A 16,128-nucleotide genomic window follows, 5' to 3' on the forward strand; every position below is an offset into this window, starting at 1 on the left:
ATGTAAACTAAAATGCAGTGGGATTCATGAAAATAGATCTAAAATGTCCATAGTTTAAAAAATGGTGCCTTTCCTTCACTGGTCTTGTTTGATTCTCCCAAGAAAATCCCATGAATGTTTTAAAAGATATGGGGATTCTGCAAGAACAGATTTTAACATCCTGTCAACAAAAACAACCAGAGTGTATGTTTTAAATCCTTCATATGCTACGATTAATCTGTATGCTCTTTTTAAAATGTTTGTGTGTGCCTTGGAAATCCTAAAAAGACACGGCCCAGGATTCAGGAACACTCTGTGCAAGAATAAAGCTATTCTTGCACAGAGTGTTCAGTGTCTGTGTACAGCAGCAGCACGCCCTACATATTCATGAGGGTGCATCACTGTATTCTTCATGGAGACGATCCATGTACAAGCGCAGGGGGCATGTTGAAGTAGTGCACGGACAGTAAATGTTCCTCCTGCATGCAGAAAGTGCCATATAACACTTTCAAAGCAAAAGTGGAATAATATTAGAGCTTTGCTCTAATATTATGCAGTATTTCAATGTCTGTGGACACTGAAATGTATAACTGAGCATAACAGTGTCCACGGACACTGAAATACAAAATATAAAATAAAAAAATTCAAAAAGTGCCTGGACAGTTTTGGACATTACCCAGAATAGCCAGATCCCTGCCGCACATACCCTCAACCTCCTGATAATTAATAGTGTATTATTTAATATCTATATTTTTAATACCTAAATAAAAACTTTAAGCAGAGCACAATGGTAGATCGTGAGAGCTAAATAAAAATGTGAAGCAGAAATCCTTGCTGTTGATGTAGTGTAGTGGTTAGAGCTCTGGCTTTGTGGACAATAGATGCACAGACTGAATCCCAACACAGGCCAGTACATTTTATGTGTGGAAGCAGTTGTACATTCATTTTTATGATTTGGAATGACATTGTAATTCATATGCATCACGTATGGTAGTGTCCGGCATCCAAAATGCCATTGTGGTGTCATACACTAACTTATGCAATTTTTTTTTTTAATGAAAAGTAATATTTGCACCTATCTAAGCCAGTTGCAGCATTGCTGAAACCAACTAAGGAATGCTTAAACATGAACATTGTAAGCAATCCTTAGCAAAGGTAAGCTGCACTTAGTTGGTGTAAGCATTGCTAAGTAGATTTGTGCATTGCTAAGCTCTGGACACTTTAATCAATGCTCAAGTAACTGAGCAGGTTTGTGCACTACTAAGAACTGCTGAAGCTCTTGCCTCTTTAACCACTGCTCATCTCAGCTTAGTGGGTTTGCGCACATCTAAGCACAGCTCAACACTTTTAAAAATCGCCCAATGTCGACAAAGGATGGGAAAATCTCCTTATTTAAACCACACAAGTGGGAATACAGACATATCTGTTTGAGCTTGATCAGGGTAGCAACTGTGTCTGGTGTTGGAGAGGGTGTGCACTTTGGGCACAACACTGGGACATCCAGGAGTCCAGGGTCATGGTCAGACTCCTTGTTAAAGACCATGAAGGCAGACTGCTGCAGGGCCAGTACCAGGGCTCACAGTATAAAGCAGAATTCTGGGACCATCTGGCATATGACCTCACCAGTGCCACTGGCATAACCCAAACTGGTGAGCAGGTGCGGCATCACTATGATGACCTGAAGTATAGGAAAGGTGAACGCTTGGCCCAGTGGATTCAAGAAGCCCAGACACAGGATGTCCAGGAAGTTTGTAAGTACCCACTCTGTCAAGCTGTAAATAATTATTTAAAAATTGTATATTTTACTGTACAGGTGTGCTTAATGTCCGTTCTTTTCCCCTTACAGCTGCTGTTGAGAGGGCCTCAAACATTTATGCTCATGTGCTGCATCTGCTATGACAGCACCGACAGTTTGGAAAGTACAGAAATATTCTTAATATTTGCTGTAATAAATCAGAAATAATAAAACTAATACTGCCTGTTTTTATAATTGAGTTCTAACTGTACTGAATAAATCCATGTCTCAGGCTGCCATTGTTAGAACTGAGTAGTGCCAGCTGCTGTGTAATACAGAGTTTTGTAGGAAACAAGGTACAATTGAGGAGAGGAGGAGTAGAATATGTATTAGGCTGTCTGAAACAACCTGCTAGGGAAGTGCTGTGTTAGGGCTACTGTAACAGTCATAAATGAGAAGCAGTCCTTCTGTGCAGATCATGCAGTAATACTGACTATGGATTTCTGAGGATTATAAACTGTTGTGTTTTGTTAAACCTAATAAAGATGACTACCACAAACTGTTGTCTTTCATTTGTCATGTATCTGAAAAGTAGAATTGTGCTGCTGCATGGCACATAAGGCTATGGCAGCATGCAGTAACTCAGGTGAAGTGATTTAGCACTGCTTGTCTGCATAGTTTAGAATGTGAATCTGAAATAACTGACAACATGCAAAAGTAAATATTTTGTTTAGTAATGTGTTGTACTGTGTTCCTGCCAGCACTGCCTTGTGTTAACCTCTGCATTTCAGCTGTATGTAGTCCTGAATGTACAAGAAAGTGTGAGACACAAGGAAGTACAGACTGCACAAGTAGTGTGTGTAGAAAAGTATGTACTAGGCAGAAATAAGTCAAGTAAGAGACACCACTTCCCCAGTAGCTTAGTCTGATAAGGATTGTATTTCCCTTTTGCACACACACACACACACACACACACACACACACACACACACACACACACACACACACACACACACACACACACACACACACACACACACACACACACACACACCATGATCAAATCCAGGGACTGGTACTAACATGTCTTTCTAGTTCTACAGCAGTAAACCTAAATATTTGTAGAAACACTCATCTATTGTGAACAGATAATTTCCCACAGCAGGTAAAGAAATATTTGCAGAAGCAATATGATGGTTATATCCATGAAATGTGTACAACTGTTCTATTGAGCAGCCCCAGTCCTACAGATAGAAGAAGAGTAGCCATCTACACTATGCAGTCTTGCCAATGCAAGCCTCTCAAGTGTCATGCTGTCAGAGTTTCCACTGTTGGTAAAAAACCTGCACCCAGATAACATTACAGTACAAGTATGCCATAAGCACACTCACAGAACAGCATGACAGGGAACACATTGTTACTCGTACCAGTAAGTATGACAGGTATGAGTCCCCTATACCCATGTATTTAGAGTTGTCATACCTTGCCCCATAGCAGTCCTGCTCCACATATGTACAGGTGTGTATGTGCTATAGTAGCTCCATGGCCCACGTAAAGGTTAAGCAAGGGCAGAACTGTAGGGTATTGAGCAGTACTGTATTGAGAACTATCAATGAATGCAGTTGTTAATGGAATTGTTTTCTCTTCCCCCACCACTCATCTGCTCTAATAATTGCAATACATTTCATACGGATATGTTGTTCTCAAAACCTACTGCTGGGACCTGCATTCCATTCTGGTTATTATGGGTGCATACTAACATACCTTGTTGAATAACCATTGTTGCTGGCCTGTTGCCGTAAATATAACTGACATGCTGTTGCAATCCTGAGTGCCATTCCATTTCTGCATGTGTTCTATTTGCGATGCCATTGTTATAATTCCATTGTTCTTGGTCAATTGGAACACCTATGCATGCTGTTTTGACTAATGTTGAAATGTTTTGTTCATGACTAACCAATACACCTTGTTAATTCTCACTCCATAGCAGGTTTGGGTAGGCCAGTCCTGACGGATCCACCTCTCCCAGCACATCTGGCCGAGGCACTGGGTCTCAGCCCCAACCCAGAGCACCCTCATCTGCTGGTCCTGCACCACCCTCAGCTGGAACCGCTGCAGGGGACAGAGCTTGCCCCCCTGCATGTGGGTGCAGAGAGGATCCCATCACCCGGCATGAGCTCCGTGGTATGGTGTGTAGTGTTCTCCAGACAGAGCTGGATCTCTGACTGTGCCAGATGGAGGGCAGACTGGCACAGCTTGAGGGGCAGCTGGCCCCTCCAGCTAAGCCCCCAGCACACCCACCTTTGGGGCCATGAAGCGGTAGTGGTGATTGACATCAGGTGGGGACATCAGTCCCACTACTACCATCTAGGGGGCTCATGGGCATTGGATTCCCAACCACCCTCTCCATCCAAGGTATTTACCCCCCATATTTCACACAATGCCCCAGTCTGCTGTCTTGTGTGTCTTGTCTGTCTGCAAAAGCAACCTCTCCTACCAAACTTACCTCCCCACACTTACCTACACTCCTTCCCCAACATTACACTCTCACTTTAAAAAAAAGGACATCTGTCCCAAAATAATTACATCCCATACATAGCTCTGCATTTTGCTACAGATACAGACCCATTACACAATCTACCACAATAATTATCATTATTGTATTTTTCATTATTGTATGTTGCCCCCACCCCTTCTTGTGGGGTGTGAGGCTCTAAATTCCAAATTGCCCCTTGTCATTCCCCCTTCTTGCCCCATTTCACCACTTTCCTGTGTCCCTTTTTTCTTTTCTTTTTTTTTAATTAGCGTGGGTTTAAGCTGACGTAAGTGGAGTTAAACATTGCTTAGCTTCGCTTAGCTCCATGCAAACCAACACAATCCCACTTACAACTATTATAACTTTTTTAATCACCCTGTGTCATCCACAGTGTTCTGTTTAGTAACAAAATAGCTAGAACTGCCAGGGCTTGAACCCAGAACCCTTTCCACTATAGTCAGTTCAACATACGATTAGGCCATCTTGAAACTGAGTGCTCACTCGTATTTTTCACATATATTCTGCAGTAGAGTCATTCAACAGTAAGGAAACATTCTGTAGAATAAAAGTCAGGTTTTTTATATGTACAAGTACAAACATATATATGTATGGAGACGCATATATATGGAGAAATATGTAACTAATGTAAATACAGATATACATATAAAATATATATACACACACACACGCATACATACACACACACACACACACACACACACACACACACACACACACACATACACACACACATACACACACGCACACACACACACACAAATTAATAAATAAAGATATATGACAAGACAAAACAAAAAATTAAAATAAAAACATATATAAACATATACATTTATATATCCAGAATTGATGGACATGCTCCACCTAAAGAAAACCTTATCCCCTTGAGCCACACGCTCTAGGGATCTAAACCTCACCACAACAATAAATAAGATGTGCTGGAGGGATATATTCCTGTCCCAGAGACTTACCATGCTTTGGAACAAGATTCCAGTCTACATTAGGCAGAGCTCCTCACTAACGCTCTTCAAGAGAAACCTTGATGAGTGGATGAGAAACAGAAAGTTTACCACGGGGATCACTTCAGCAGCTGTGCTGGACAGAGGGACAGGGAACTAATCTAAGGAGGCAATGAAAGCCAACACATTCTGGCTAGGCTTATAAATGCCTTCGGGCAGATAGCCTAGTACCTACCTATATATATATATATATATATATATATATATATATATATATATATATATATATATATATATATATATATATATATATATATATATATATATATATATATATATATATATTATATATATCATAACATGTAGTGGAGTCATACCTCTCAAACTCATAGTGCAACACATCTGGCCAAAGGGTGTCCAAACGGGGTGACAATGGCCGAAAACTAGGGAATTGTTTTAATTATCGCACTATAAATGTAGAATGTTGCCAAAGTGACAGGGTTCGTTTCAGCATACATGTTCAGCAGGATTTCAGTTCTGAAACTGAAATGTATGTCACCATTTACTGTCAGACATCCTCAGATCATCACAGTGATTGACCAGGGAAATAAAATAATAAATCTGTGGAACAGACCAGAATATGACCAATAAACCTGGACAGTCTGAAACAATCTGGCCACTCAAGAGGTAGCCTCAGAACCCCTTACTGCAATGAATCTGAACCAAGCCTGACAAAGTGGGGGGAGAAAGGCATGAAAACAAGGACATATATGAAATACTGGAGTAGATAAGCTGACACAGTTGCTGCAGTAATACCCTCATATCTGTCCTAACATATAGTGACTGAAATAGCACAAGTCTAACACTCACTTACTTCACAGTAGTTAGCGACTGACATCCAAACATCATCCCACTAATGTGTCAGAAATACACAGCACTTATGGGGGCAAGGCAATAGTACATCCTACAAATATTTGTACATAACATCACATTATGGAAACTACACTCAGCTCCTAAGCATGTCACCAAGCACCCTCCAAAGTACAGTCAGACTGACACAACAGAAAGCAAAATCTGCTATGGGGAATTACACTTTTATTTGCAAATATACCAGGCACTACAGGGATGTAACAGCAGTGCAAAACAGACACCATTGTGAAAGTGCATATCCACAACCAATTGCAACACACTCACAGTGACATACTGTTATAAAAAAATGAACAGTACAGTATAAGGACTTTCTTAACAGAAATATCCCAACAAGTTTGCCATTCACACAGTACCCCTACATATACTGGCCCAAGTCACACTGTAGTGTTTTGGCTGACCGTGGTATGGGGACATGTCTCAGTCTGCCCCTACAAACATATACAGCTGAGAGACTACCACAAACTGGAGCAGCATGCACAGGCAGATACAAAAGGAGACATAAGTCATACATGTATCACCTTCCCTACACAGGCCTGATACAATTGACACACTACACTGCTACACAATCCTGACAGTCTGTCAACAATTGGCATAAATACATAGATTTGTAAACTGATTGGAGTCCTACAGAATGTCCACACTTTGTCATCATATATCAGGCCTTGTACACATTACATGTCTGGCAGTCTGTTACATCAATAGGATGGTATCAGGAATGAAGGCATTAAAGAATTATATACTGCACCTACCACCATCTTACTGCATGACATCTGAAAAAAGCCTGACATACTTGGGGGACAGAGGCCCACAAACAAGGGCATATGTGAAGTATTGCTTTTATAAACTGAGACAGTTGCTGGTGTAAAACGGTTTGTTGACACACATCTTGTCTGAGGATATGAAGTCAGAAACACAAATGGATGATAGAAGTTACTGACTGCAATCCCCACAGTATGCTACTGATTTTACAAATAAAAGACATCGCTGATGAATAAACCAAATATGAGAGTGCAGCATCTGGCCATTCTGTAGATCGCCCCACTGTTGAGAGTTATGTCAACCACATAACACTGTCAGACTTAAAATCATACAGAAAAGCCATGTCCATAGAATACTGTTAAACTCGCATTAATACAACTGTATAACAGCAATACCTACATTCTGTCCTTATGTGTGGAACATTCTCCCCCAGTTTGTTGGGCTGGCTCCACAGTTTATGATGTAAGAGGTATTTCAAATGAGCCTCTGTGATGCTGTTATTCACACACCTACATGAAGTCCTCCTCATAGGCAAGGAAAAGGGCCAATGCCCACATGATGTACTCAATTATAGGAGTGTGTTGCCATGCCATTGGCTGTAGGAATAAAACCACAGCTGTTCTGCATGCAATTAGCAAGTGGGAGGCACCAACTGGTGTACAGGCCATCATCTGCTCATGAGCATTACCTACAAAAGACAAGATGCTGCCTATGCAAAACAGAGGTATATCTTACATCTGTGAGTGAGAGAGAGAGAGAGAGAGAGAGAGGGGGAGACAGTGAGAGATACACAGAAGAAATCAGCACTTGAACAGAAGCAACCATACTTTGAAAAACGAAAAGGTATGTCAAACATGTAAACATGCAATGGAATGCAGTAGAAGGTATGTAATAATGGGAAATAGGAAGTTCAACAAATATGTCTCAACCAGACTTGCTGTCCTGATATATTGCTGATCATAACCTATAGCCATATCAGCTGGGTCTGTCTGCAGTGACATAGATCACAGCTCAGGGCCCTGAGTCACCCCAGGAAAGGATGGCTCACATATGCCAACTACAGGAGTGTTTGTTAACAATACTGACTGTGACACTGCTAGGTCAGATACTGGGATGCTGTAGATATCCATATGTTAATTGTGAATACAGCTTCTATATACTTGTTTTCTCAGAAATGTGAGTGACCTATGCAGGATTTTTCTATAGTGAAATACTGTTGCAGATGTTTGTGTTGAACTGCATGTGATATACTGAGCATGTACTATTCAAATCTCCAGTGTTATGCACACCGACCATATGTGTGCCTCATATTTGTAGTTATTTACTCATACAGTTGTGTTGTGTCTGTCAAATAATTGGCAACCTGTGAAGACTGACATTACAACATCTCTTTCCCTTTCCTTTGGCTGTTCCTGTTAGGGGTCTCTACAGCGGATCATCTGTCTCCATTTCCTATTGTCCTCTGCATCTTGTTCTGTCACAACAATCACCTGCATGTCCTCTGTCACCACATCTATACACCTTATCATAGGCCTTCCTCTTCACCTCTTGCCTGGCAGTGTCATCCTTACCATCCTATTCCCAATATAGTCAGCATCCCTCCTCAGCACATGTCCAACACAACATAATCCCAGTACTCTCTGGCTTTGTCTCCAAACCATCCGACCTGGGGAGATCCTCTAACATACATATCCCTAATCTTGTTCACCTTTGTCACACCCACTGCAAATCTTACCATGTTTGACTCTGCCATATCCAGCTCTGACTCATGCCTTCTTGTCAATGCCACTGTCTCCAACCTATATAACATAGCTGATCTAACTACTGTCTTGTACACCTTCCCTCTTACTCTTAGTGGCCCTTGTCTGTCACAAATCACTGCTGATACTCTTCTCCTCCTTCCCCATCCTACCTGTAGTCTTGTCTTCACCTCTCCCCAGCACTTGTCATTACTCTGAACTGTTGATCCCAAGTTTGAAAACTCATGCACCTTCCCAAACTGTACTCCCTACATACTCACCATTTCTCTAAACTCCTGCCCAGTCACACACATATATTCTGTCATAGTTCTACTGACCATCATTCCTCCCCTCTGTAGAGCATATCTCCACATCTTCAGTGTCTCCTCTTCCCTATTCTCAGAACAGATCACAGTGTCATCTGTAAAAATCACAGTAAACAGTGACTCCTGCCTGATCTTGTCTGTTAGCCTGTCCATCAGCACTGCAAATAAGAAAGGGCTCAAAGCTGAACCACGATGTAATCCCACCTCCACTGCAAACACACCTGTCACTCCCATGGCAGAACCCACCACTGTCACACTACCCTTGTACATCTTCTGTAGAACTTTTACAGATTCCTCTCACCACTCCTGACTTCCTCATACAATACTACAATTCCTCTCTAGGCACCCTGTCATATGCATTCTCTAAGTCCACAGAGACACAACACAAATCCATCTGACGTTCTCTGTACTTTTCCATCAACACTATCAGAGCAAACATTGCATCTGTAGTGCTCTTTTCAGGCACAAAACCATACTGCTGATCAGTATTCCTCACCTCCCTTCTTAACATAGCTTCCACTACTCTGCCCTAGACCTTCATGGCGTGAGTAAAGAATGTTATCCATCCACATACACACACACCATAGATACAGCCATCCTGCTGCAGACAGATTTAGAGCAAACATCACCCCCAGGCTCACCCTCAGTGTAGGTGGATATGCACAGCACAAACAACCCTCCACTCATCATCATGAAGCGGGTGCATACTGCATAATCAAAGTCAAGAAAAGCAAGTCCCCCATGGGACCCCAGAACATACCTGTCTGAATCCTACATGAACTCAGGCATATGCTCCCAGCTCCATTACACACTGTATGGAGGGGAGCACCATTGACATCCCATCTACAAGGAAGATGGACACTGTCATCCCTCTACAGAAACGTGAATGGTGAATGGTGGTTTATGCAATGTACTGGCCCTCAGAGGGAACATGACACATCAGGAGCAGGAATGCAATGCAGCTTCATACTTTGCTGAGAGATGACAGGGTTATGATGTGGTTGGAAGTGATGGTTGTGGTAGGCAATATTGATGTGCTGATTATGTAAATAACTCTGGCCAATGTCTGCAGGCCTGTGATGTTTTCATGTTTATGTCTTCCAGGTGGCATGCAGCATCAGCCTGCTTACACTGCAGAGGAGACTGCAGCTATCATTGGTGCAGTAGTATAGCACCATGCAGTTCTGTTTGGCCAGAGCCAGCTACATCTGTGGGAGCAGACTGCCCTGTGGGACAACCTTGTCCACAGAGTGAACTCCTTGGGCCACCATGGCCGCACATACGATCAAGTCAGGCATCGGGCAACTGACCTGAAATGTTGTGCCCAGCAAATGGCTGCTGCTGTGGCCAGGAACCATACTGCTATGGGTGTGAGTCCAGCCACACAGGCCCCACTTATGGCAACTGAGGAGCACCTTGCCAACCTTGTGGCATCCCCCACACAACCACGACAAGAAATACCACTCATGGAGGTGGGTAGCACCCAGGCAACAGGTGAGGAGCATCCAGGTAATGCCACAGTGCACATCAATGTAGTCATTTATCAGTCATACTGTCTTCTATAGAGTATCTACATGCATATGTCAGTTCAAACTGCATTTGTGGTTGGGGTTTATTAATGCACAGAAATGCACATCTATGGTGAGGGACAGAAAATTGGATAGTATCATAGCTTGTACTGTACTTGTGCAGAATCTTGCACCACTACCAAATGTGAGTCTGCTGACAATACCTCTCCCCCACACCTACATAGGTACCTCTAGTCTGCATGTAGGACAGCAGCCTTCAGCCAGTGAGTATGGTATTTCCCTGTGGTGGCTCACCAGTACCACAAGCATGTTAAGGTCATGCATGTGACCATGCACACAACTGTTACTCTCAGCTGTTGTGCAAATATCTGCATATTCAGTTGTGGTTGGGGTTATCTGCATTGCATCACAGTGGTCATCACAGGGGCCTATTTGCAGGAGATGTCACATATCTGTACCATACCTCTCAACCTGTAATTGCAAGAAATCTGGTGAAAGACTGACCAAATGGGGGGGAGGAAGGGCCAAATCTAGGGACATAATTTACAATAATTGTTATACAGTGCATATAAATGGTGTACACACACCTGTTAGAATGGCAGGCATTTGTGAAATGCAAACATGAGAGCACAATCACTCATTTCCAAACCCTTGCAACCTGTCATGTGACCTATAACCTGTACAATTCAATTGTAAAAGAAACAAATCTGTTAGGGGAACAAGTATGACACATGAAAAATGTGGAAGACACTACATGTATATGTGTGTACAGTCTGAAAATAATACTGTGTTGAAGCAGCTCTCGATATTAATATAACATTACATCTTCTTCTTAGGTACACACCTGCCATCAATTACTGACACTCTGACATTAACAGAAAATAACAGTCTACTGTCCTACCAGGATTATCCTACATTTACTCCAGTGTCTGCAAAAGCAACAGCCATAGTTTACATACAGCTTATAAAGCAGCAAAGAGATCTCCTTTGTGAAAGGTAACAGGCCAGAGTAGGCTATACACAAACATTTCCACAGCAGTATATATACCATGGAATACAGTGAAGACAGCCATCAAATGGTGGTGGACATATGGGGTAACAGTGATACTGCATAGGACTAGACAGCCCTCCAAATGTGTGGAAATGACAGGGCCCAGACTGGTCAGGGAGGCTGACAGGAGACCTACAGCAACACTACTGGAGTTGCAGGAATCAGTGGCAAGTGCCAGTTGTGTACTACATGTGACAACAATCTTACATATTCTGCACATGTGTGGCCTATGGGGTAGGCTTGGAAGATGGAAGGCATCTCACACACTGAGCAACAGCTAGGTCTGGCTAATTTCTCATGGAAAATACCTCAGGTCCCCCAGTAGCATGTGTGGAAATGTGCTATGGTGTAATGACACCAAGGTTGCACTTTTTGTCCACTATACCAAGAGTTTTGTTTGATACAAGAATGACAATGTGCATCACCAAAAGAGCACCATCCCCATGGTGATGCATGGTGATGGCAGTGTTCTTCTTTGTGGTTGCTGTTCATAAGCTTGATGTGGGCCTGTGGCCAAGGTGGAGGAGATTAGGAACAGTTCAACATACCAGTAATTTTTGGCACTCAGGTGTCATGTTCCTGCTAGAAAGCTATGAGATGGATAACACTTACAACTTTCCACACAACACTGACCCATACCATACATCAAAATCCATGACAGAATGTCTTCACCAGTATACAATCAAAGTTTTGGAATGGCCCAGCCACAGTGCACACATACATACAATAGAGAATCTGTGCAGTCCCCTGAAGAGGCATGTACAGACATGATGTCATTGCAATCTGACAGAGTCAGAGGGCTTCTGCAAGGGGCAGTGTACAAATATTGCTAAGTCCAGATGTGCCATGCTCATACACACCTTCCCAAGCAGACTGACTGCTGTTAGGAAATCAAACGGTGCTTTAACAACGTATTATTTTTTAAGTGTGTGCACAGTCATGCTACATGTTACCCCTAACCAATGAGTTTGCTCTGCAACTGGATTGCACAGGTTATAGGTCACAGTAAAGGTGGGTGATGTTATCACATCATTTCGATGGACTCATGTTATATATGGGACAAAGCTGGCATGTTAACATGGGTGTGTACACTCACAGTATCCACTGTAAGTTTAGAAGGTTGCAAGTGTAACCAGTCATGTTGTAACATATATGTGCTTCAGATTTTGATGTGTGAGACTCTAAATATGTCACTAAATAGTGACAGCAGAACTCATATGAGCACAGTAAGGTGACAGACAAATACAGGATTTATGAAAGACAGACCAGAAATATGGGCCACCCATGTATACTTTCACCAACACTCTGCACAGTTTTGAGGTATGTTCTGTAAGAGATGCCACTGTGTTATACAGGTGAACAACAATTATGTGTACATGGGCACAGTGTGTGTTACTAGAAGGCACATCACCTACTAACAATAGTTACATATCACAGAGGTGTATAGAAGTCATAACAGGAAGTGGAAAGGACTGCACTGCATGCTGTTGATGGCATGTCCATGATATGTAGTGGTCTGACTGTGTTGTGAATGTCAGCAGTTGGCTATTGTGAGGTCTGTGTAATGCCTGTCTGCCACTTCACTTGCATGTGTGTGCATGTGTAGCAGGAAATAGTATAGTGCAGGTATTAATTTACGTATGTTGTTCTTTCCCACACAGTTGGTCATGGTGGTCACAGTCCATCCTGTTCAGTATCTGATGACAGTGTCTCTACAGATCATCCCAATGATAATGCTGATATACAGGCACAGGTGTTGTCAGGGGCTGAATCTGTGTCATCAGTTGCCACTCCACACTCATCCACAATGTCACCGTACACAGTCACAATGTCCACACATGCCCCATTTCCAGCAGCCACAGATGATGGACAGTTGTCAGGTGGTGGCATAGAACAGGCTAGTGTGGTGACTACGGCAGGTGTGAGTGTACAGACTGCCCAAAGCCAGAGTGCTGTCGAGGTCCCACATGGGCAGATAGACAGGGGTGCTCGCAGGAGGACTGCTGCTTGCCAAGCCACTATTGCAAGTTTTGGGCTGTGATGGATGAACAGGCATGCAGTGAACACAACACCAGACAAATACTCAGGGGGTTAGATGCAAGTCTTCCTGGTTTACATGGCGACATGCATGACCTTGTTGAGGCCACACACCAACAAACTGAGGTCATGAATAGACAGTGGGGTGAGACCTTTGCAATCCTCGACCATGTCGCATCCTTTATAGAGCATGTGGTGGGAGATGGGTATTGGGCACATGGACGTAGGTCAGCAGCAACATCAGCTGAGAGTCTACAGGGTCATGCACCTTCACACTCCTGTAATGGCACTGACACCAGCACACCCAAAGTGAGGTTGCTGCGCACATCACACAGAAGCAGGCCATGGGCACGTGGTCCTGGCCGGTCTCATCAGGGATGCAGATCCAGCAGTTATCAGTCACCATCAGGAAGCAGTATTGCATCTGGCCTTGGGCCTGGTAGTGCCAGTGAGACCCCTGGAAAGACCAGTTCATGAGTCCATGGCCAGAGATGGTGAACTGGACACCCTGCTATGTATGGTCCACACCTCTCCAACATACCCCTGTGTAGGGCAGCCACATGGTGTGACTGTGTGCATGCATACATACACACACACACACACACACACACACACACACACACACACACACACACACACACACACACACACACACACACACACATATCTGTATCACAGGCGAGTCACCTCCAGACACACACAGCACCTCTGCACAACCCATGTATAGGATACCGCTCCAAACACACACACACGTTGATGTCAACTGTATGGCCCAGCCTAGACTTCTGGCAAACCCACACCACACCCTGTGCATATGATGATACCTGTACCACATTCCTGTCATCCATGTCATAGATGAAGGGACAGGATAATATGGGTATGATGCACAGGGTGAATATAGTACAGTGTAGCTATGTAATACTGTTTAAGGTGCTGTCTGCTTGCATTTGTTATGGGTACACACAAAGGTGTATATATCTTATTAGCCATGATGCATTATTGCTGTTAGTACCACTGCCTGAATGTAGTCTGACATGCTGTATTCTGTTTGTGTTTCAGTGTCTGTGTGTCTGCAGGCTGTGGCACTGCAGACATTAGCAACCTGGACTAAGGCAGAATGGAAATACACTGACCATTTCATAGTCAGGGTACAGGTTTATATGTATGTGTATCAGGTGTGTAAGCATGTAACAGTGTGTGATGGACTCTGTTGCCAAACAGTGTGACCTGGTATACATACCTCTTGTCACAGGTAGCCATCAGACATGTCACCTCAGTGTTGTGTAGTACCACAGGCCAATACATGTGGAAAAGGTTATTAGACTGCTGTTAGTAGGTCCCTCACCAGCATAGCCATGATATTGACCACAACAGATCCACATGTCAGCACCTGTTGACTCTGCCATTTCTTTCCCATACACTTTCAACCCTGATGCAGTTGATGAGGGCATGCATGGTACTGTGCATGACAGGTTTATGGTATGTAATGTTGAGTTCAGAGGGTGGAAGAGGTAGACAAAATGGTATATCCTTTGCATAGACACAGTAAAGACTGACATGGGGATATGCATACAGTAAGACAAACACATTTGCCAATGGACAGATTCATAAACCAACATATCCACTTTAATGTAGTATAGTGCTACATACACATGACATGGCCCACATACATTATATGCATGGGACATAGCCCACTACTTCTTATAAGGTAATGAATGCCTTCATGGATAGTGAGATAACCCACCAGGAACAGTGACTGCAGTTATCTATTGCTCTTACAAGCCTGAGCAACTGATAGGGTAACAGACATTGTATCACCATGATGCTTCCATCATGTATGATATCTGATCCTAGCATGTGTGTCAGTACACTAGTTGTGACCTATTTGGCAACAATATCACATGCATGGCAATTGTTAGGGTACACAGACCACGTATGTGTTGCAAACAACCACATATTCCAAAGACAGCTGTACAGATGACTGCAATGGCCTGTGCAATGGTATAACATGGTGCAAGTGAAGCCATTAACATGCTATATAAATTAATGCTATTGGGAGGTGGCAAAAAGTGTGGATGGTACACACATCAAAATGGTATACAGAGGATATGATTCTCAAGCACAGCGCACACATACAGTTGCCAGTATTGAGATTAGAACCTGTACCTGTCTATTTATTTCTACTATAGTGTGCAGTTATGAGACACACCATGGAGCTTATATGAATTCACCTTCTCACAAGGTACTTCTAATGTGAATGAAATTATTAGGCCTAGTAAAGTAGGACAAGGGAAATGTAATGGGTGGGAAATGCCTCAAAATACTTTAAAGTAGTAATATTCACACTTAAACACACACACACACACACACACACACACACACACACACACACACACACACACACACACACACACACACACACACACAGTTGCCAGTACCGGGATTAGAACCCTACCTATCTAGTTACTTGTACTGCAGTATTATGCAGTTATTACACACACCATGGAGCTTGCTGGGCTGCTAGGAGTCT

The 16,128-nt window shown here is 43.0% G+C and overlaps 1 gene segment (V, D, J or C); it reads left to right on the forward strand.

Moving 5' to 3' along the window:
• LOC122800307 overlaps positions 1 to 10,153 on the forward strand; it is a 43,081-nt gene extending 32,928 nt beyond the window's left edge. Inside the window, 1 exon segment of the V gene segment in view lies at positions 10,086 to 10,153. Coding sequence covers positions 10,086 to 10,153 — 68 coding nt within the window.
• The last annotated feature ends 5,975 nt before the right edge of the window (positions 10,154 to 16,128 follow it).

This window comes from Protopterus annectens, chromosome 4.part0, assembly GCF_019279795.1.
Source record: "Protopterus annectens isolate FY-2018-M chromosome 4.part0, PAN1.0, whole genome shotgun sequence".
In the NCBI taxonomy this organism is placed as follows: Eukaryota; Metazoa; Chordata; order Ceratodontiformes; family Protopteridae; genus Protopterus; species Protopterus annectens.